This window comes from Macrobrachium rosenbergii, chromosome 40 (assembly GCF_040412425.1).
Source record: "Macrobrachium rosenbergii isolate ZJJX-2024 chromosome 40, ASM4041242v1, whole genome shotgun sequence".
In the NCBI taxonomy this organism is placed as follows: Eukaryota; Metazoa; Arthropoda; class Malacostraca; order Decapoda; family Palaemonidae; genus Macrobrachium; species Macrobrachium rosenbergii.
The window spans coordinates 13015908-13038673 of NC_089780.1; the positions used below are offsets into that span (position 1 = coordinate 13015908).

Sequence of the window (22766 nt, forward strand, 5' to 3'; positions counted from 1 at the left end):
ACAAACAAAAATACAATGTGCATAACTTTTAGTGCTTTCACTAAATTTAACCAGATCATAATCAGCAACTTGCATACAGCTGTCTTAATATTAAAATTCATTTACTGATTTAAAGTATATTAAATTTTTTTGAGAAATATAAAATTTCCTTAGTGAAGATTGGATATGAGGGTGCATCTATACCTCCAACAGTGTCCGATGGGCATGCTCGCTTTAAACGTGATAGTCAAGTGATTTTTGCAGTGCTAGCAGATCTGTCATGTCCTTACACTACCTCTGTTTGGCAGACAAAGCGTAAATATTGCTTCAAGCCCATACCATCGGATATATTTTGCTATAGTCAGTACTCATTTGCCTATGATTTTGTTAATCCATCAGCCCCACTATATGGGGACAATAGCAACTTTGTCCACCACACACTGTCAGATCATGTTGACGCACCCTAACAAACGGTGATCTACACTGTGTTTGTCCAGGGATTGAGTCACATTAGCTATTCATTATACATCAAGTCAAATGAGTTTAGCTAATTTCACTATGGTGTGCATAAAGTATTACTTTGTGGCAAGTTTTGATAAAATCCCCCTTGATATATAACATTTATGCTAAAAACCTTTGAAGTCATTCAGCCCCGAAAATGCTAAAACAATTGTTAGGAGAGGGTGGAAAGTAAGATGGAAGAAAATATGAATTGCAATACAGTACATACACTCAACACTGTAGTGGAATCAGTAGAATACACAGTGTTCTAAATACACTGGTCCGTGATACCAGTGGAGGAGACTTGAACAATCACTTTTTTTCTTGTGATGTGTTATTGATTGGTAAGACTTAATAAAGGCAATAACCCCCAATATTACTGGGACTGCATACTGTGCTTTTGTTACTTTTAATATTAGAGCAATTTTCCTTATAAACATTTCTACCAAGAACTAAGCCACTTTCAGTGAATTAAAAAAATGTTGATGCTTAAAAATTCAGTACACTATGCATTCCGTTTGATAATTAAAGTACAAATTGAAATGCAATTAAAGTTTTATTATAAACCTCTAAATATAAATTTTTAAAATAAAGCAGCTCTAAAACAAAGTTCCAATGCTAACACAATCTCCAAACATCTTGGCAAACTCCAAAAACGCATGAGAGCCACAGCACTGCATGCACCCAATGTTCCAGTATCAATGCCAATTCCTCAAAATAACTTAACCAGTTTTCTATTAGGAATAGCCTTAATTTTTCAAGTTATTTTTTCGCTAGCTTTTAGTATTACAGAATTATAAAATGCTTTCTAGGTTTTCCTGTGCCCCATCTTCATCTCTTCAGTTGCCACCATCTGCTGGGAAATCTGGTGATACCACGTCACTGGTGATGCTTTCTTGCTCGTCTTCAGTTGGTGTATTATCGCCAAAAATTACCTCGTCTTTGATTCCTTGAAATAAATCGGGCAGACCCGCAGGACTTCCAGTGCTACCTGAAGTTTGGGAGGTCTCTTTGTAAGAAGTCCCAATGGACTGTGAAGGCTTAGATGATGGTTGTTCAGACTTTGATACAGGAAGTGAGACTTCAGAGATTTGGGATTCTCCTACTGATTCTTCAACGTTCTTGCTTCTACTACTGGTCGACTCAGTGGTACTTGGGGTCTCCTTTGATACCGCTGAAGCAATGTCTGAGATGCTACCAGCTGCCGAGAGTGTTCCTGTAGTGCTTCCAGGTGTTGAAGCAGTTTCTGTAGTGCTTCCAGCTGCTGAGGCTGCAGATTTGTCTCCAGTGTTACCTACAGTGCTGCCTCTGCTTCCCCCAAGTATCTGTGCAGCAAGCACAATCAATGTCTCCCTGGCCTGCAGAAAAAAGTGGATTACAGACAGTATGGTCATTCTATCCACAGCCTTCACATTAAAGTATCATAAAGAGCTGTCAGTATCTCTGCAACCTACAGAGAAAAATTTATTACAAAAAGCCAAAAAGTCATCTCTCTCAATCTTCAGGGGAAAATTATAGAATCGCTGCCCTCTTGCAAGCCAGGAAAGATAGATAATAATCATGTTTTATCTAGTCTGCACATAAATGATCACAGATGGGAAAGTTATCCTAGCCTGCACAGATAGTACATTCATGCACTGGCGCTACACCTTAAAAACAGTTTCTTTTAAATTTCCCCTTCAGTACTAAGGGCCTCAAATGTTGTACCACTTGGATTCTGGCCTGTATTTTATATTCCACTCCAGAGTTACTGAGTTGTGTTTGACTCAAACCACAGTAACCAGTACTAAGGTTCAAGTTCAACACAGAATTATAAATAATGTCTATCACAATCTAACTGGCCATTAGTGGTACCAATCACAACCTTAACTGGTATCCTATTCCTACAGATGCTGGTGTTATGATTCAAGTAATTTCTTAGAATGAAACAAAACTCAGCAGCAATTTTAGAAAAGCCACTGGGATTGCCTGAATAAGTTCTAGTTTCCAACCTTTGGAAATTACTTATGGTAAATAGTTTCCTGTAGTCTATTTATACCTTTAAATGTTGCTATTAACTGGCCTCATGACTGATGGTTTTCTGAAGCAAAAATTGGTTTGCTCTAAAGCCCCCTTTGATATCCAAGGTGTCTGATAGCATTAGTCTGGTGAATCCTGACAGTTTTGCTGCTTATCTTTCTACATTCTTCCCCTAATCCAATATTCAAAGCAAGGTCCAACCAGGGTAACTAATGGTCAGGACAGAGATTCATATTAAAATTAATCTCTTAATATTGGGGGTTACTCTTTTCCAAAACAATGACATCCATACTTATACTGGGACATTTCCAGATGGCGGTCATAAACAACACATCACATAACCATAACCATGAAAGAGAGAGAGAGAGAGAGAGAGAGAGAGAGAGAGAGAGAGAGAGAGAGAGAGAGAGAGAGAGAGAGAGAGAGAGAGAGCACTGAGGAATGTTAAGAGCTATATAGGAGTTAATATCAGCAGTGATCACAGTGATTACCCCAACAAAGACAACATTAAAAGCACCAACACACAGTTGACACTATCTAGATTCAATAAAACAAGGGTTTTGCAATCAATTGAATGCTAAAATATATGAAAATTCTAGAAAACACATCTGAAGAGGTGCAGTTAATCAATGAGGGATGGATTAACACCACATTTGTTACATTTAATAAGCCTATGATAAATTAGATTCCATGCAAAAATCTGTCAACAGTAAAGCCTGCCTTTATAAATAAAGGATTTTTATCAATTCGAGCCTAATAACTTTTCTAAACTTACGAATGCAACACTTTTACACAAGTGAAAAGAATACAGTACTTGAGTTCTTGACAGAAGAATGCTTTCTCACTCAACATAAATGGAACATTTGGAGAGTAACCCACTCTGTAATTCTACACATCTTGGTAAGTACTGTATAAAATAAATATTCTAATGTAATGTACACAACTTCTAGATATTTACGGAAGTGAATGCTAAATCTTAACAATACAACTGTGAAATTGCTTCTAATTCACTAACCTTTTCAGGTGGGTTAAAGGAAAAATTCCCATACACAAAGGCTTCTTGATACCCTCTGAAGACCCTTAACGAGGCCTCTAATGCTTTTTGGAGCTGAAATATAAGATTGATCTTGAAAGGTTTTCTAACAATAAATACTCAGGACCTTGAAATTTAGCACAAACAGTATTTTGGAAGGATGTGTTACATCTGTGGCAAGTGTTTGGGATGAATCATTGGATCAATAATATCAGAGAAAGTTGCTGAGAACCACATCTTAGGAGCCATAAAAAAAGGAGATAAATAAATTTAAAGTTAAATTCTTGCCAAACAAACTATGAAGGCTATCATTGTGGTATTTTTGCAAGCATTAGAGAATATTAAAAAAAGTTTTTTTTTTTTTAGTGCATGCTCATAATTTGGAAAATGTCAAAACTGCAAGTTTTGACATTTGATGATTTGTACATGCATTTCAATTTAAATGTTTCTATTTTTTTTTAAAACAGCACTTAAGATGATGTGATTCTCATCACCTCAATCTGAATTTAGTCTGTGACAGCAAGGCATAGGAGTGTCTCATGGTTTCACATTGACAATATTTGAACAGCATATACTGTATTCCATTACAGTGTCCCGCCAAGTTCAGTAGACAGACAAGATTCTATTCTTAAGTTCTTTAGCACCAATGTGAGCTTTTTCCTGCAAGACAATCAAGGTACAGCAGAAAGTGTACATTAATATTGTCTACAAGAAATGCATGGATGACAATGACCACTAAAAATATTTTGGTGTGTCAAATGCAGACTATGTATCCATGACTAGTACTGTACAACAATCACCTGGCTCCAGAGGAGGAGAACCTGCCTTGCCTCTTCTAAGTGCTCCTGCTCTTCCATGGCCCCATATGTTGCTATTGTACATTTCAAGTGTAGTCCTGGCCACTGCTTTCTCTTCCTCTCTGAGGAAACTCCAAGATTTGTAACCTTGGTTTGATTTGGTTTATGAAATATGGCTATAAAGCCAAGCACTGGAGCACTTTCAGCTCTGGATGGCTGGAAAGAGTGAGTTAAGTGGTTGGACAAGATGGAAGAAAGGGTGCACATATAGAGACTGAAAGGCTATAATGCGTGCGCAGCTAGGGGCCAAAAGGACGCTGCAAGCCACCTTTAGTTTTGCCTGCATTGCACCACTTGAGGTGCAATTTCAGCACTATATCCCTATGGGGGACTTTTAACCTTAGGCCACCTAGTATGACAAATTTCATGAATTGCTATGTACCCTTTCTTGATCTTGTTCTTACAGACTTTAAGGAGTCTGTACTGATTAGTACAAAAGCCATTTATTACAAGCACATACTACTGTATTTCAAGATATGAAATTTTAACTGCAGTCATAAGCCTACATTCTACAATAGTGAAGTAGTGTACAGTACTGTATAATGAAAATGTGCATCTACTTATATATGCTACTGTACTGGTGCCACTCTTTAAGAATAGAATTGGTGACTGGGAAAAGTTTTTAACCCATGGTGTGTGCATGCATTCTAATCCAATAAATTAATAAAATAAGAAATAAAACTACCAAAAATGTCACTAAATTTCTTCAATGACAAAGGATTTTAACTTTACGAGTGCAAAGCAATTTTACTTTCATTATATGTTATCCACAATCAAAAACACTGATAAAATGTGCCATTATTAAAATCAAACTGATATGAAACTGCTAAAAATGAATTTTAATTTTACAATGGTGGGTAAACCTTTCTTAACACATTCTCTAGAATTCAGGCAAAAACTGTTACTAGTTAATTACCAGGCAAAGGATAGAGCCCATTCAGTTTTATGAAGTCATCTACACAAAACCCTTAAAAACTTACCTCCATTGCATGTTTAATTACTAGTGAGTTTTCAAAGTAACGTGGTCCAAACCACTGTTGACGTATTCTTCTATAATCGTCGACACTACGTGTCTTTCCAATCATCTCTTCTGCATATGTATCATCTAGCAGAATACGTTGCGCTGTCAGTAACATAAATAGAGAGTCCAACCCGTCGGCTATCACAGAATTCATCTCAAAAACTTCCAGCACAAGCTTACTCTCCGACTTTTCACAGTGGTTAAGGAGAATTCTGAGCTCCAGTATTAGCTTCTTAAACTGGCAAATTAAGTTCCTAACGATGCGATTTCTCTGACGGAGAAATTTAACATCAACTTCAAATTCCTTTAAAATTCTGGAAATTTCCTCACTCTCCAAATGTCTCATTAGTTCACGACCTTGACGAAGAGTAGTAGTAATACAAGTCTTTTGTGGATGGTACATCTTTATACAGGAGAAGCACGTCCACTGTATGCACCTGATACAATAAAATGTTTTGTACTTCTGATGGCTTTCACATTTTCCTGCATGATAGTCAGGTTCTTCGAAAGCATCAGGCTTGCCACTTCCTGAAGTACTTGGGGGATCAGCAGATGCTTTGGGGGGTAACTGTTCACTAGATTCTTGGCTCGTGCCTTGCTCTGAAGTTTTAGACTGTATGCTTCTTTTCAAGATATCAATCTGTTTTTCCCTGTGAGGGCGGGAGCGAATACCAGTTTGTTTCGAAGTTGTTTTGCTAGAACTTGCTAGTTGAAGGTGACCACACTTTGGAACTTCTTTCTGCGGAACATTCACTTTTATTATTTTAAATTTGTGCGGACCCTCAAGTGACTGGGTTTTATCAGGGTCTATCAGATTTAGGGGATCTGACCCAGTAGATTCTTTGGAGATACAAGCCTCTGCAGCAGCTTGGGGGTGAGAAGAAGAGTCACGTTCTTTGGTAGACTGACTCTGTCCTGAACCTGAGGGTCTTGCAGTGCAAGAGCTCTTTGCAGGCACATCATCTGTTGATTGAGAAGCTGCTTGGCCAGGTTCTTGATCATCGTATTCTTTAATAATGTTGGCAATTGCTACCAAGTGTTCTGCATATGGTGACTCAAGAATGCTATTGACCATGTGATTAATGGGAATTTCATCTGCAGACCCTGTATAAAAATTGACTTTGCATACAGGACACTCAATGAAACTTTGCACTACCAAACGTGAGGCACAAAATGAGCAAAGGGTATGGCCACAGCCAAGGACTTTTGGAAGGCGACCTTCATCTCCCATTGTTAAGGAACAACTTCTACACACAAAAGCTTCCATTTTGCATGTAGTTACAATTGAAATCTCACTTCAATGATGACATTTTCTAGTGACCTTTGTTAAACACTTCTGACCTGAGCAAGTGGTAACGGGTCACCATCTGTGGAATAGAAAAAAACTAATTCAATGGACAGTATTATAATTTTAAAAACTTAGCTAAAACTAAAACTTCAAAAATAGTAATCTAAATGCAATGGAATTTTAAAGCATCATAATACAGGAGTGAAAAAATTCTACTGAAAATTTGTTACATTATAACTAAAACAACAATTTAACATTTTCCCCTCAATTGTTTTATGGCAAGGATGTTATGCAATGTTACAAGAGGAGTTAAATCAGCCAATTTAAGTTTGACTGAAGAAGAGCAGCCTATAAAATAGCCCTTTATGCACTTTTAAGGGGGGCAGAGTTAAGGGAACCTTTGTAGAAGGTGGCACTGTAAGTTAGGTTAAAAGGCAAATGGCCACTCCAAGATAGTTTGTCCCAAACTGTCAAAAATAGTAAATTTATCCTAAACTGTCAAAAACAGTAATCTCAACTTAATAAATCCTTACATAATGATACAGCAGCTAAAACAATTTGAAATGCTTAAAAGCTCTGTACTATTGAGAGTCTCAAGGTTGGGTTCTACTGGCCTTAGGTGTGTTGGCCAACTAAGATGTTTTGCACCTAGTTAGTGCTTGGTTTAGTCTGTGCTCAAGCTGTGGTTACATATTATGTTTTCTGACCTCAGTGGCTTGCAAAGAAACAAGCTCAAGGACACTATAAGCTTTTACATAATTTCCTTACATTTTCCCCCCTGTATATATTTAATATTTTTTCAAAATATTTTTCCATAGAATTTTGTGGTAAAGTACATTACTGTATACTAATACCAGTTGTGATGAAAATTATTACTGCATCAGCTGAGTTAAATTCATAGCAAGTCTTTTCAATCTTCCTAATTACTGTAGTATTTTCTTGCCATTGCTTTGGCCTACTGGTACTGTACCTGTCAAAATATTCATTTCACTGGAGAAAGGTAAATGCACTGTGAAGATTCATTTTATAATGAAATTAATTCAGCTACAAAAATTACATTTAATTAAAATTCTTCAACGGTGTGATCTAGGTGTAAGGCAGTGCAAATTACTGGGAGGCAAAATTTAACTTTTGTTTCTAAGTCAGGTTTCTCCTTGGAGTGATATGTAGTGGCTGATGAAGGAACCAAATGGATCAACAAACTTTTTACACTACTTGTTCCTGTCCACTACAGCCTATCTTCATCTGTTGAGTTCCTTGAGGCCATCAGAGGTTTACTCAGTGAAGACAACACCATTTCTATAGATGTGGAACATCTTGCCATCGTTCCAGTAGATGAAACCATCATTATGATGGGTCATATCTACTGTGACTCTTGAGTGTCTGTGGTTACAGTACAATTCAAAATCGCAGAAACAGCCCTAATCTCGTTTACTAACCTTTAAGTAAAAAGCCCCATTTATTTCTCACATTAGCCAAATGTAAAATCCAAGAAAATGGTGCAAGCATAAGGTTGCCTTGGTTGTAATCTTTATTCACTTTTCTTTGGGTACAATTGACAAATGTGTTCTCTCATATCCAGAAGCCCCCTATATACACAAGTTATGCTGATGAAACTTGTTAAGACCAACGATGGTTGAGAAGTTTTTCAGCACTTCTGAAGAATGTAGAAGCCTATCATCACCTAATACAGCAACAATGGGTCCCCTCCTACCTACATGCCTTGGTTAGTCAAGCAGATTTAGGATTCAGTACCATCAGCCACAATGGGTACCCTACCCCATATAAAAAGAGCTAGAGTGGGTCTCTCAAGTCTTAATCAGTAACATATTTGAATCAGAAAGTCAAAAGACTACAAAAATGCTATACCTGTGGCATAAAAATGACCACCACACCAACCAGCAAAGAGGGAGGACAATGGTAACCTTCATTACAAAGTACTGGATGACGAGTGTCTCCTACAGAACATCATTACCAATGTATACCTAACCAGTGATCAAGAGAAAATTAATTTGATGACCTATTACCAAAATAATATTTTAATCATGAGAAATAATCATTCCCTTTCTTTACAGGACCCTCCTGCCTGTAACTGAAAAATTATAAACCCCAATATCGTTTGATAATACGTCAGCATCTCAAGAGAAGGGAACAGTCTACCTTAGCATCTTGCTCCCTTATGGCTCCTGGAACTTAAGAATATAATTTTCCTATGTTTTAATGTAAAGTTTGACCATTTCTGATATTTTATTAGCAAACGCATACTTTTAGTGATAGCGGACCCGACATTTATAGCCTAGAATTCAGGGGCCATGGTGAGAGAACTGGGTTTATGGGCGGGGAAACACACAAGTGAAATATTCAAGGACCTTAATCCCAATGATAGTTCTCAGTCCAATTATGGTAAGGTCATGGAAAGTTTTCAAAATACCATGCACTAGGGTAAGCACCTGGCACCACAAGTTAGGTTAGGTCACTTAACAAAAATGTCAAGAATCCTAAAAGCAAAGTAAAATTAAAGTAAAATTTTACCCATATCCATGTTGAACAAAAAACAAAAAATACATATAACAAAAGTTGTAAAAAAATTTTGACTTTGTCAGTTGGGACACAGTAAGATGTCTTAACTTGACCATGGCCTAAGATAAGAAGTGCCTGATTTCAGCAGGTTAGTAGGAAGGAATTTCCCCTAATGACCAGCCTACCTCCAATTACCCACCTTGTTACCAAATTCCAAAGTCCAGTTTCAGCTAGCACTGGAAACATTCCCACATCAAAGACAATAGGCAGAGTATTCACAGCAACAAATATTCAATTACCTAAGGAACTTAAAAATTCTTGAAATATACTTATTTTATTTGCTATATTTTAAATATAATTGATGTCAAACGTAATCCATTTTTAGCTAATGGGGTGAGCCCTTAAGGCTAACACAAATTATACATCCCCAGTAAAAATCAGGTCAATATGGTAAAAATTCAAAATAAAAATCGGGTCAATATGGTAAAATTTCAAAATAAAAATCAGGTCAATATGGTAAAAATTCATAATAAAAATCGGGTCAATATGGTAAAAATTCAAAATAAAAATCAGGTCAATGAGGTAAAATTTCAAAATAAAAATCAGGTCAATATGGTAAAAATTCAAAATAAAAATCAGGTCAATATGGTAAAAATTCAAAATAAAAATCGGGTCAATATGGTAAAAAATTCGAAATAAAAATCAGGTCAATATGGTAAAAATTCAATATAAAAATTGGGTCAATATGGTAAAAATTCAAATAAAAATTGGGTCAATATGGTAAAAAATCAAAATAAAAATCAGGTTAATATGGTAAAAATTCAAAATAAAAATCAGGTCAATATGGTAAAAATTCAAAATGTTGATAAAAATAGGCCCACACAAAAAAACCCATGCCACATTTCACCAGGGAAGAATCCTACCTTAACATAGGGTGCCAAATCCTAACCTGACTCAAGGTTGTCTTAGCTTAGCATTTAGGAGTTGCAATGGTGTATTTATATTTTAATACTGGACATAAACACAAAAATATCGAATAACAACAAGTGATAACTGTTATGGCGGATTACGGGAAAGTTAATGTGACGGGTGCGGGGGTGGGGGGTTATCAGAGCTGCCACGCCCACCAGTCCCACGGGCCTTGACCCTAGGGTAACACATTGGGTTAGGATGTATCGATCTACCGAAATATCTTTAAGCCTATAATTTCAAGTAAATTCTGCTAGGTAAGCCAAGAACCATCTTTTTTTTCGACTAAAACAACAATAATACAAAACATATGAAAGCAGATTGTAAAAAAATAAGACTAATAAATGGAGAACGTGCGTGATTAATTTATCAGTTACTCACTTGTCACCGGTATCTAGTTGTAATGCACAAGATAAACTTCCATAATATCTCCTTTTGTATTATCACAATGTTTCTCTTGGTGAATCTGTGTGAAGTGACTAACCTGACGACCGTAAGAGAAATAACTGTATAAACAAACTCCAAGTAAAGGCGCGTGAAATGGCGGTATCTGTGAACTCTTGCTCGTTAGTCTAACGAAAATGGTTGTCGTCGTAATTAAGTTCAGCTTTATTTTGGGCTTTAAGGCTGGGAAATTGTTACTGTCTTTTATTGGCAGTTTATTGTGTAAAATATTTGTTTTTATAAACTAATTAAAGCGAGAAAGAAACCAGGATTTTAATGTCTGATAATTTTACAAATAATCATGTTGTGGAACTCAAATTCGGAGTTGTCAAGATTATTTTGAGAATATTTTTACATTGAGTTGTTCATGACTCTCTCTCTCTCTCTCTCTCTCTCTCTCTGTGTGTGTGTGTGTGTATAAACCTTAAACCCGAAAAATGAAAGCGAAGAAACGAAAGTTCAGATAGTTATGAATGAATTATGGATAATTAATAAATAAACAATAGTTGATAAATGTACAAAAAAAAAAAAAAGATGGGGCACTGCCGCACATCAATAGTCCTCTGACACCATTAGCGAGTGTACCATCTTGTATCCAAGGTAATATTTGGGACACAGCCAGTGTTCGTTTTTACAAATACATATGGGTTTTTTACCCATTCGGTTCATTCATATGTAAAACGGGCATAAGGTATTCGTCGTTACAGAGTTATTAACTTACACGTGAATCTGTATGGGAAACGGCTATTTAAAAAAAAAAAGTTAAATGGATATCTTTTTAACCTGAAATCGATACACCTCATAATATCCAGGTTTTCAATAACTTTAACATTGAGCTACAGTACTTTTTTTTTTCATTTATATAACTTGTTATTCATGGTATCAAAATCCCCACACTTGTTAAAAGCGCATAATCCCATTTACAAAATGTTAAAAGTACATAGTCCTGATTTACAAAACCTGACAAATAATTATAGAAATGTTTCTACAAGACGATTCTATATATATTATAAAATGACAAATTAAGAATATACAAATGTTTCTCATACTTTCTTGCTAGGATAGTTTGTCCCAGAGTGTTAATATTACTTTATATATATATATATATATATATATATATATATATATATATATATATATATATATATATATATATCTTCTTATTCACTTTTTCCCATTTTTATATATAGACAGATAGATAGATAGATAGATAGATACGTATGTTTCTTGTTCAAGAGAGGATTTGTTCGAGAGTTCCGTGAGAGAGTGTTTTTAATGTTCATTTTATACATCCATTTTGCTTTTTAAGCAAATATGATTACATATATAATCACGGGATGTCTACACGGATATATATGATCAGTCGGCTATTTATAGCTATATATAGGCTCTCTCTCTCATCTCTCTCTCTCTATATATATATATATATATATATATATATATGTGTGTGTGTGTGTGTGTGTGTATAAAATTTATATATATATATATATATATATATATAACACTCCAGAATATTTGTAAAAAAAAAATAGTGTTTTACACATAATTTTACCAGCTACTCAGATGCAGGAGCTCGGCTAAAGTCTAGACTCTAGACCAATACATTAAGAAACTGGAGCTTCTAATACTTCAACTCTTGTGCTTGCACAGCAGAGGAGTGCAAGTATGGTAGTACCAGAGATGCCTTCAATGAAGCTTCGTTCGTCAACGCCTGTTCGAAATCAGATCGATAGACTTGCATAAGCCTTTTGAAAAAAAAAAGCTCCTGTTTTGGATAACACAGAAGCAGTTCGAATCATACTCATGAACTAACTGGTTAATTCAGCAGTTCTTACAGCAGACTAACTTGATATAGCATCTTTAGTTGTCATCTACTGCTAGGATGGCTCTGTGGCAACAAAATCCAACAGATGCAGGGCCCAAATGTTGCTTTTGGTTATCTGCTCAGCAATGAAGTATCCAGCAAATGACAGTTAAACATGTTAAAAATGCAGAATATGCGGTAAAACTGGTCATCTAGCGGCAGTCTGTCATCAACCAAGGAATCTGTTACTCTATTCAAGTCTAATGTTTGCTGATATGAATGATGAGCCAGTCGACGCTTACCTCATACCAGTAGTTCTCAGAGTTTTTTGCAAGTTATTCATTGGTAAAGAAATGTGAATAGGATTACTACATTCTCAAGGAACTATATTCATAGCAACCACTAACATGAAGTCTACTATTCCTAGCCAATACATCACTAAGATTGCACTTCGAACTTATTCACACAATAGTCAACTCATCTCCATTTAGAGTGGACTGAAAACTGTCTGAGTGTTAGGAAGAAAAAAAGTCATTTTGCTCAAAGTTCAATAAGCTCTTTATTCACATCCATTTTGGTTATGCATGCACCATAAGCTGTCTATCAATATTACAAGAATATGTCAGACTTTATTTACCCATAACGACTAGACTGCTGTAGTAACAGGAATATTGCAATGCTTATACATCACTAATAATTCACTGCAATTTCATCGTCCCCTGTCACTCAATCACTGGTTCAGTTGTATTAACAAAAATCTTGTCTTTAGAACGGCACTTCAATTTGCAAATTTTTCTTAAATTATTTCACGCTTTCCTTTCTCCCACATCTGATATACAATATTTTCTTCACTATCTTCGTTCAGTAATTATTTCTTTCACCGCTAAAATGTCCTTTGCTTTTTTCAATATCGCTTGCACTCCACTTATACGAGTATATTCATAGCCAGACCTAAAAAAAATAGGACCCAGGGTTAAGTTACCCCGTTCTCGTCTGTTGTGGAGCTGATTGGTGTCGTCGTTGTTGTTGGATAAACGTACATGATAATCGTTTTGATTATGTAAATAATGAGGGTTTTGTCGTTGGTTGGCGCCTTTGTCACAGGTGGACTTGAGCTCTGGTTATTATAAGAGCTACCAAGTGTTTCCTGCTGTGCTGATGTAGAAGTTCCACTCTCACCTGTGCTGGTACTGTTGTACAAGAGTGAAAGCGTCGATAAGTTTTCATCAACTGCAGAGGATGAGACGGTTCCTGATACGTTATATGACAAATTACTGTCGTTAATAGATGATACTGTTATTCCAGATATGTTAGTTATCGGAGAAATTGTGCCGTTTTCGTTCACTGAGGATGCAAGAGATGTAACAGTACTTATACTTCCATTAAATACTGGTGTTGACGAAGCGCTGACGCCATTGGCAGTTGCGTTGCTTATGTCTGACGCATTTGTTCCTGTTGATGTAAGGCTCTCATTTGTAAGTGGTCCCAGTGAAGCATTAGTGTTATTTGTGGTGTAAGTTATGTTGAAATATGAAGTGGAAAAGGATGAATTGTTTTGGGTTAGCATAAGTGTTGGTGAGGCTGTACTAAAAGATAAATTATCAATGTTTGTTGAATCATTTGTTGGTGAGGAAGCTGTGCTGACTGCAGTAACATTAGATGCTGTTTGTTCGGGTGGAGTGCTGGTAAACTCATTCTTTTGGGCTGAAGTTTCTCCTGCTGGCGATGAAGTTACCGTGGATTTGCTAACTGCTGAAGAATTAGCAAAGTCTGTTGAGCTTATTGTTTGTGAGGAAGTTATACTAAATGTAGTAAAATTGGCAGATGATTTGGTTCCTGGGAAAGATGAGTTAGTTCCAACTGAAAGATCGGTAGATGGTATACCTTCTGATACCGAGTTGCTACTGGTAATGTTGTTTGTAACAGAAGTAATACTTGTTGTAAAAGAGGATTTGTTACTGAAACTTGTATCACTGAAGAGTGATGCAGATGTATTTATTGAACTTGTTGTGAATTTATTTGTCGATGCTGTGGATGTTATTGTAGTTGATTCTGAGGAAGTATCGTTACTTCTCAAAAGTTCAGTAGACTTAATGCTTGTAGATGTGTTCATATCAGTTGATTTTATTGTCTGAGGTGCTGATGTGTTTCCAAAGTTTGTTCCAGTTGTAGTATTGGACGTGCTCGTGAGTGTTTTCTCACTGCTTAAGCTTAATAAGTTTCCTGTTGTGTTCAGAGATGTAGTGTTGAAAGGCAAAGATGTAGCATTTAAAGGCAAAGATGTAGTGTTTGAAGGCAAAGATGTAGTATTGAAAGGCAAAGATGTAGTATTGAAAGGCAAAGATGTAGTATTGAAAGGCAAAGACGTAGTGTTTAAAGACAAGGATGTAGTATTGAAAGGCATAGATGTGTTTGAAGGCAAAGATGTAGTATTGAAAGGCAAAGATGTAGTATTGAAAGGCAAAGATGTAGTATTGAAAGGCAAAGATGTAGTGTTTATAGGCAAAGATGTAGTATTGAAAGGCAAAGATGTAGTGTTTATAGGAAAAGATGTAGTATTGAAAGGCAAAGATGTAGTATTGAAAGGCAAAGATGTAGTGTTTAAAGACAAGGATGTAGTATTGAAAGGCAAAGATGTAGTGTTTAAAGGCAAAGATGTAGTATTGAAAGGCAAAGATGTGTTTGAAGGCAAAGATGTAGTATTGAAAGGTAAAGATGTGTTTAAAAGCAAAGATGTAGTATTGAAAGGCACAGATGTAGTGTTTGAAGGCAAAGATGTAGTATTGAAAGCCAAAAATGTAGTGTTTATAGGCAAAGATGTAGTACTGAAAGGCAAAGATGTAGTATTGAAAGGCAAAGATGTAGTATTGAAAGGCAAAGATGTAGTGTTTAAAGACAAGGATGTAGTATTGAAAGGCATAGATGTAGTGTTTGAAGGCAAAGATGTAGTATTGAAAGGCAAAGATGTGTTTGAAGGCAAAGATGTAGTATTGAAAGGTAAAGATGTGTTTAAAGGCAAAGATGTATTATTGAAAGACAAAGATGTAGTATTGAAAGGCAAAGATGTAGTATTGAAAGGCAAAGATGTAGTGTTTGAAGGCAAAGATGTAGTATTGAAAGGCAAAGATGTAGTATTGAAAGGCAAAGATGTAGTGTTTGAAGGCAAAGATGTAGTATTGAAAGGCAAAGATGTAGTGTTTGAAGGCAAAGATGTAGTATTGAAAGGTAAAGATGTGTTTAAAGGCAAAGATGTATTATTGAAAGACAAAGATGTAGTATTGAAAGGCAAAGATGTAGTATTGAAAGGCAAAGATGTAGTGTTTGAAGGCAAAGATGTAGTACTGAAAGGCAAAGATGTAGTGTTTATAGGCAAAAGTGTAGTATTGAAAGGCAAAGATGTAGTGTTTAAAGACATAGATGTAGTATTGAAAGGCACAGATGTAGTGTTTGAAGGCAAAGATGTAGTATTGAAAGGCAAAGATGTAGTATTGAAAGGCAAAGATGTAGTATTGAAAGGCAAAGATGTAGTGTTTATAGGCAAAGATGTAGTATTGAAAGGCAAAGCTGTAGTACTGAAAGGCAAAGATGTAGCATTGAAAGGCAAAGATGTAGTGTTTGAAGGCAAAGTTGTAGTATTGAAAGGCAAAGATGTAGTATTGAAAGGCAAAGATGTATTGAAAAGCAAAGATGTAGTGTTGAACACAATATGATCAGTGAATGAGGATCCAATTGTATATAAAGATGAGTTACCTATTGTTGCAATTTCACTGGAAGACACTTTTGTTGTAGTTACAGAAGTGTTGGTCATTGGTCTGTTGCTAATGGATGATAATGCAGATGTGGATAACAATAGGTTGCTTAATGTTGTATTGTTAGCATACCTTGTTTGGGTTATAGATACAAAGCTGTTGTTAAATGTTGTGTTGTCTGTGGATGGTGATTGAGCTTTAGTCACTAAAGTGTTCTTGAATGTTGTGTTGTCTGTCGATGGAGACTGAGTTTTAGTTACTAAAGTAGCCTTAAATGTTGAATCGCCAGTAGAAGGTAACTGGTTTGTAAATGCAGAAGTGGTGTTGATTGTTACATTTTCATTAGCTGGAGATCGAGTTGGAGACACTAATGTGTTAGCTGATGTCATATATGTGCTGCTAACAGAACTTTTTATTTCATCTGCACTGGACAGGTCTGTTGTGTTGTTAGTCAGAGATATACTTATAGGTGAAGTGCCTGTGGTACTAGACAGTTTCTCTGTAGCTTCTGTATTTTCTGAATACATCCCAGATGTTAAAGTAGTATTCCTACCAGGTGGCTGAAATGTTTCTGTGTCACTGTGTTTAGTGGATTTCATACTTACACTTTCTGATGGAGTGTTTAATGCTTCTGTGGTGGTGCTGAATCTGCTTGTTGTATTAGCCGAGGTTCTGCTGCCGAGTTCAGCTGCATAATTTGTTGATGGTGAACTATCAACGCCTGCTGAAGTGCTGGAAAAGCCTGATGTTGGAAATGCTTCGCCGAGGTTAAGAGATGGAGTTGTCATTTTTAGTGTGGACACAGTAGTGTTGGCATTCATAAGTGGTGCGGTTAAAGAGTGGGTCCCTAGGACTGAAGTTTTAGTGTTCAGACTAGGAGCTGTTCTATTTGCAAGAGAAGTGCCAAAATCAATACTACCCGAATAGGGTAATTTTTCTTTGTTAGTGTCCGTTGTGGTAACATTCAAACTATCTGTTATTGACTTTGTACTAGATATAACACTGGAGCTCCGGTTTGCTGAATATGACGAAGTCTTGGCTTGAAGTGATGAATCAGTTTTACCATTTTGGGATGAGGAAACTGGCTCAGTTTTCTCTGCGATGTTTATCGTGGTGACGTTGAGTGAAGATGCATGACCAGTTTCTTTCATGGTTTCAATTGTTGTTTCACTTCTAGTGTATGAAAAACTAGAATCTTCAGTGAGTAGTGAATTTAGGTTTGATGTGTAACTTAGGTTAAAGAGAGGAACAGATGTTGCTTTTGTGCTAGATGAAAAAGGAATTTTTGCTGTTGACACTATTGTTGAACTGGTATCAAGACCACCAGTAACATTTGTCCTTGCTGTGTCATTATTCAGTAAGTTAGTACTAGTGGTAACTGTTGGAACTGCTGTTCTACCGGTGTTGAAGTTGCTGTTGGTAGAGGATATATCTGTAGACAATTGTAGTGGATGAGTATTAGATATCTTGGAAGCAGTCTGTGTAGGATGTGTTTCTGTTCCACTTTGAGTGAAGCTGCTGTGCTTTGTACCAACAGAAGTTTGTGGCGGTGATTGTTTGGTAATTACCGGAATTTCACTGGAAGATATCGCGCTGTGTGTACTTACATGTAAAGTAGTTGGGAGACTAATCTTGGTTTTCATGAATGATACTGTGGTGGTCATGTCCTTTGGTGATTCTGATGCAATGCCATTTGTACTAGATTTATTTGTATCAGTGATTGGCACAGCAAACGTGGAGCTTCCTGTGGTTTTAGGTTTGTTGGTAGTGTCTCCTGTTGCGGCTGTGGGAGAATTTCCTACAGAAGCTGTAAAGTTTTGATTTGTTGCAAGTGATGATACTTCTCTACCTGTACTAGAAGTCGTTAGAGCAATTATGCTTTTACTTGGGGATGTTGTAACCTCTGTGTTTGTTTCTTTTGATGATGATAAAGCTAATGTTAGCTCTGTGGATGAAGGCGGCACAACTGCAGCCATCTTTGTGGGTGTGACATACACAATAACTTCAACTGAGACTTCCACATATATGGTTAGAATAGGCCTCAGGTACAAGGAAATGTTTTTGATGATACCCACTATATTGTTGATAGAAAACGTAATATTTATCGTGGTTGGCTGCGACAACTGGTCTCCCAGTAGCGACAGCCTCTGGTAATTTGACTGCAGTTCTGCATGTAGCTCTGACACCTGCTGAAGAGGACAGCTGCTTTCATTTCTGTAGCCTCTGTAGAGCCGTAACAACGACGGGGCAAGTTTTGCTGTTCGATTAACCAGTACCTCCAGATGCAGTAGTTCCTTGACGAGGTTTCTGCCAACTGATTCGGATATATTCTCCGAGGTCTTGAGGAGAGAAAAGAGGCGGGTCCCCAGAGTGTCAAGTAACTCAGAGCTCTTGTTCAACTGTCCAGTTAGCAAGGGCATGGCTGGGCGTAGATCATTTTCACAACTTCCATTAACATCTGAAATGATAGAGACAGAAGGATGCAGATTGGTCAAGTCTCTGTTAAAATTATGATCAAAGAATCATATGATATAAATGGACACAAGAGAAGACGCTGATATCCTCAAGAATAACGAAAACAAGGGTTTGTGTTTTGTAAGGTAGCACTGTACTAGCTCTTCTGAAATCAGGAAAGGCATTAAGAAACTCATTGGCTTCAAATTTATGTTTTTTTTTCTTAGCTACTGACGTGCAAATTATTCAATGTTTTAAATACATTTCAAATTTTTCAAAAGAGTAGATCATTCAATATGGCCAAAAAAATGCCTAAAACTGTTAATTTGATTTTGAGCGAGTTCTACTCTCCATTATATTTCTTTTTCTTATTTTTCATCTTTGAAATTTTCAATAGATGGCATACTATCACTATTATCATTATTATTTTGAGGAAGCTTGCTTAGCAAATTGATGTCCTTTTATACTCATTCCAAACGTGCGCAAATTATGAATAATAATAATAATAATAATAATAATAATAATAATAATAATAATAATAATTTTTTTTATGGTTCCAGGCGATTACATCTGCGATCAGGTCACGACAGTGATGAATCTGTAATTATCGTCATAAGCCTTTTAATTTACTTAACAGTTCGGGACAGGTGAGAGGTATAGAAACCTTAACTGTTATATGTTTGGCTTTCATTCAAATGATAATTTTTGAGAACGTTAGTTTTTATATGAGTTTTTAATGCCAAGTGTGTGATACTTGATCTCTCTCTCTCTCTCACTGTCTTTGAATGGAAGACCTTGTAAATTTCTCTCTCTTACTGTCTTTGATTAGAAGATTTTGTAAATTTTCTCTCTCTCTCTCTCACATTTCTTGGCTATTGCTACAAAGTCTGTGTGTTGAAGGTAATGTACATTCAGCGATTGTTTTAAAAAATTTTTTTTTAAGAACCTGAAACTGTCTGAAATATCAAGAAATAAAAAAAAACTTGGCTCTCTGTGGATAATTCTGTTCCTTGGTGCTAATAACCTACAGGAGTCACGCACACACACATATATATATTTATAAATATATATAAAACATACATGTATATATTATATACATAATATATATATATACATAAAACACACACACACACATATATATATATAATATATATATATATATATATATATATATATATATATATATATATATATATATATGATACCTGAATCGATCGATCCGTTCTTACCCATATCCGTAAGCCTATTTTTGTTCTTATGCACTAAAAAAAAAAAAACTGTTCCTAATCTCACCAAGAACCAAACAGCAGAAACAGTCCTTCCCTCGACACCCACGCCTAGTGACGTTCCCATGACGACAGTCCTCCGCCTGCGCGACGCAGTAGCCGCCCTTCTCTCTGCAAGACCCTTAGCCTTGCAACGGCCCGGGCTGCAGCACTCGCAATTTCCACCCTCGCAGGCGTTCTCGATGAGTCTCTCGGTGGGCGAGCAACTCTCTTTGCAGACGCCTCCGTGACGCTTGCATTTGTTCTCCGTCGAAGACTCGCAGCCTTTGGAGATTCAAGGATTACTTAGATGATGATGATTATTATTATTACTGGGTATGTATCCCCAATGTTATTATTATCATTATTTCAGTAGGTTATTTATTCCCGATATTATTATTCTCTTTTCAATAGGTTATGTATCCCCATTATTATTATTATTATTATTAATCTTTCAATGTTATGTATCCCCAATATTATTGTAAATATTATTATTATTTTTTTAATAGATTACCTACCCCAATATTATTATTATTATTATTTTTCTTTCAATCGGTTATGCATTACTAATATTATTATTATTAATATTATTATTTCAATAGGTTATGCATCCCCAATAAATCTTAACATTTACTCCAAATTACATGACTATAAAGCAAGATGTCCACTTTCCTTGATAATTATTACTCTAATAAAATACATCACATGACATGAGAGAGAGAGAGAGAGAGAAGGTTTGTCTGCGGGTGAAACTCACTCGACTGGACGCAGCAAAAACAGCCGTTTCCTCTGCATCCCTTCTGGATAATGTTGCCAGAGGTACACTCCTCTCCTTTGTTGACGCAAATTCCACCTTTTTTAAGACACGACTTCTTTGTCTTGCAAGGCTTTGGTCTGCAACACTTGCAGTTGCCGTCCTTGCAGCCGTTTTTAACGAGGGTTTCACCAGCTGAGCATTTTTCCTTACAGGCACCGCCTTTAATTCGGCATTTTTTCTTGGCTGATAGTGCACAGGCTGGGAATTGAGGAATTCATCAGTGATTAACAAGGGATAAAATATTTTGTCGAGACGCGATGGAAAAAATACCCAGTTGTCTTTGGGAAAGTAGTATAAAAAAAAATTCTGTAAAATTAATCAATTTTAAAAGATCATTCTTATGCCAAAACACTTCTGCCCCAAGGGCTGTGAAAATGACGCAAATTGTATGATATGTAAGAAAATAAACATTATTTGTATAAACTAGACTTGCTAATGAATAATATAAACAAATAAATATAGCAGAAGAAGCATTTAAACGATTGTACTGAAAACGAACTTTTCCTCATTATTCTCAAACATTCGTACTTAATGTTTGCCTCATTCGTCCATGTTTGAAATATCTCTCTAAAACTTTGACTTCTGTTTCTTTTCTCTCCATTAACATGGCAAATCAAAGGAAGTTTAGAAACAAGTAAAATTCACTTATAAGATTTTGCAAACTTACCATGGAGGCAGCAAACGCAACCTTTGGTAAGGCATTTCCCGCCAACAGCTTTCGTGGAACATTTGGCTTTAGGACTACATTTTCCCCCAGCTCTCCTACACTCTGGGGTTGTTTTGACGCATTTTCCCTTCTTTTTCTTCTTCTTGGTTTTCTTTTTAGGTTCAGACTCGAAGGCTACTGTCATCACTTCCCCGTCTTTCTTCTTCTTGGTTCTCTTCGGGTGACTTTTGCGAGTATTTTTCTTCATCTTAAGATAATCTTCCCTTTGTTTCGATTCCTTCACCCCGTGTTTCTTGTTGAATACTTTCTTTGTACCTTTCTTCTTTGCCTTTCCTTTCTCTTTTTGCCTTTTCTTTTTCTTCATTTTCCTTGTTTTTGTGGCAATTTTACTTCTAACAGCGTTCTTGATTTGTAAACGATTCTTCTTCTTCTCTGAGTGCTTGACTTGCATGAATCTCTCGCCTGTGGCGTTTTCATCACCCGGTAGTCTGTTCCGTTTTCTTTCAGCCATGGCATTCTTCGTTATTTTTGTTCTTTTTTCGGTCTTTGCAGACTGTTTTGCATCTTGCATGTCAAACCCTTTCTTCTGTGACTTTTTCTCGCGTTTTCCACTTTCTCTTTTAACCCTTTCTGACCCTGAAAGAATAGAATTATTATGAAGTTTCTGAGCGAAGTGGTTCACTTTCTTATTTAGTGAACTTCAGAGCTCTCAAACACCTCGATCCCACTCCTAATTTCTAGACTCTGCCACTCTAGTCTCATATCGTACTTAATATTATCCTAAGTGAATAATATTAATGGAATAATGAAACTCTCAAGTAAATTTTATGGCAATTTCTTGCATTTCACCATCCTGAAATAACCGCAACTCTTTAGTGAATCAATGATACATTTTCTGTCAAAAAAAGATCCTGAGAAAAGGACTTTACAACAGACATCTTCCAGAATATTCAGTACGTTACCCCAGAACTAATAACATGCGTTTAAGACGCTATTAACTAAAAACTATTCAAAACAGGGGGCCAACCAGATGGACCAAATAGTGGCCGACAGGAGGGCCTCAAATATAAACACTGAGGTCGAAATTATGAAATTTGTTGAATGAGCAGCAGCTGAAGTTTGAATTTACGAATACATCTTCAATTCCAGCGTAACGCCGCTGTTAAGGCAATCACAAACATGCAAGACTACTCAACACAGGTAATAAGTCAGTCATTTTTTCCCTTGCTGAGAAAATTCAAGTTAAATCATCAAACTTATATGGTTACGTACTTTTCCATCCGATGCAGCAAAAGCGTTTGACACCGCAGTCGACTTCTCCAGGAGAATGTAAACAGTCTTCTCTTTTTGACTCGTCCGCGCAGTGTCCTCTGAGATCT

The 22766-nt window shown here is 36.3% G+C and overlaps 2 protein-coding genes across 4 annotated transcripts; both read right to left on the reverse strand.

Moving 5' to 3' along the window:
- Positions 1-1017: 1017 nt before the first annotated feature.
- Positions 1018-10803, reverse strand: LOC136826130 (uncharacterized). Of its 2 annotated transcripts, none has more exons than XM_067083116.1 (4): positions 10569-10803; positions 5370-6777; positions 3515-3607; positions 1018-1838 (listed from the first exon to the last, which is right to left on the reverse strand). In XM_067083116.1, the coding sequence occupies exons 2-4, from the start codon at positions 6675-6677 to the stop codon at positions 1320-1322; spliced, it is 1920 nt and encodes a 639-aa protein (XP_066939217.1). In that variant the 5' UTR covers positions 6678-6777; positions 10569-10803; the 3' UTR covers positions 1018-1319. The 2 variants fall into 2 exon arrangements, with proteins under 2 accessions (XP_066939217.1, XP_066939218.1); XM_067083117.1 differs by lacking the exon at positions 10569-10803 and adding an exon at positions 10142-10366.
- Positions 10804-12969: 2166 nt separating this feature from the next.
- Positions 12970-22766, reverse strand: LOC136826131 (uncharacterized). Of its 2 annotated transcripts, XM_067083119.1 has the most exons (6): positions 22660-22766; positions 21388-22023; positions 20661-20918; positions 19932-20188; positions 13403-18642; positions 12970-13230 (listed from the first exon to the last, which is right to left on the reverse strand). In XM_067083119.1, exon 5 carries the CDS (start codon positions 18602-18604, stop codon positions 13409-13411), a length of 5196 nt encoding a protein of 1731 aa, XP_066939220.1. In that variant the 5' UTR covers positions 18605-18642; positions 19932-20188; positions 20661-20918; positions 21388-22023; positions 22660-22766; the 3' UTR covers positions 12970-13230; positions 13403-13408. The 2 variants fall into 2 exon arrangements, with proteins under 2 accessions (XP_066939220.1, XP_066939219.1); XM_067083118.1 differs by having other exon boundaries at positions 12970-18642.

What these genes read in the sequence shown, in the direction of transcription:
- LOC136826130 (XM_067083116.1), bottom strand. Translation starts at nt 6,677, where the DNA reads ATGGAAGCTTTTGTGTGTAGAAGTTGTTCCTTAACAATGGGAGATGAA. An exon ending in TAATTAAACATGCAATGGAG is followed by an intron (nt 3,608 to 5,369) that starts GTAAGTTTTTAA and finishes CTTATATTTCAG; the next exon opens with CTCCAAAAAGCATTAGAGGC. An exon ending in CCTTTAACCCACCTGAAAAG is followed by an intron (nt 1,839 to 3,514) that starts GTTAGTGAATTA and finishes TTTTTTCTGCAG; the next exon opens with GCCAGGGAGACATTGATTGT.
- LOC136826131 (XM_067083119.1), bottom strand. Translation starts at nt 18,604, where the DNA reads ATGCCCTTGCTAACTGGACAGTTGAACAAGAGCTCTGAGTTACTTGAC.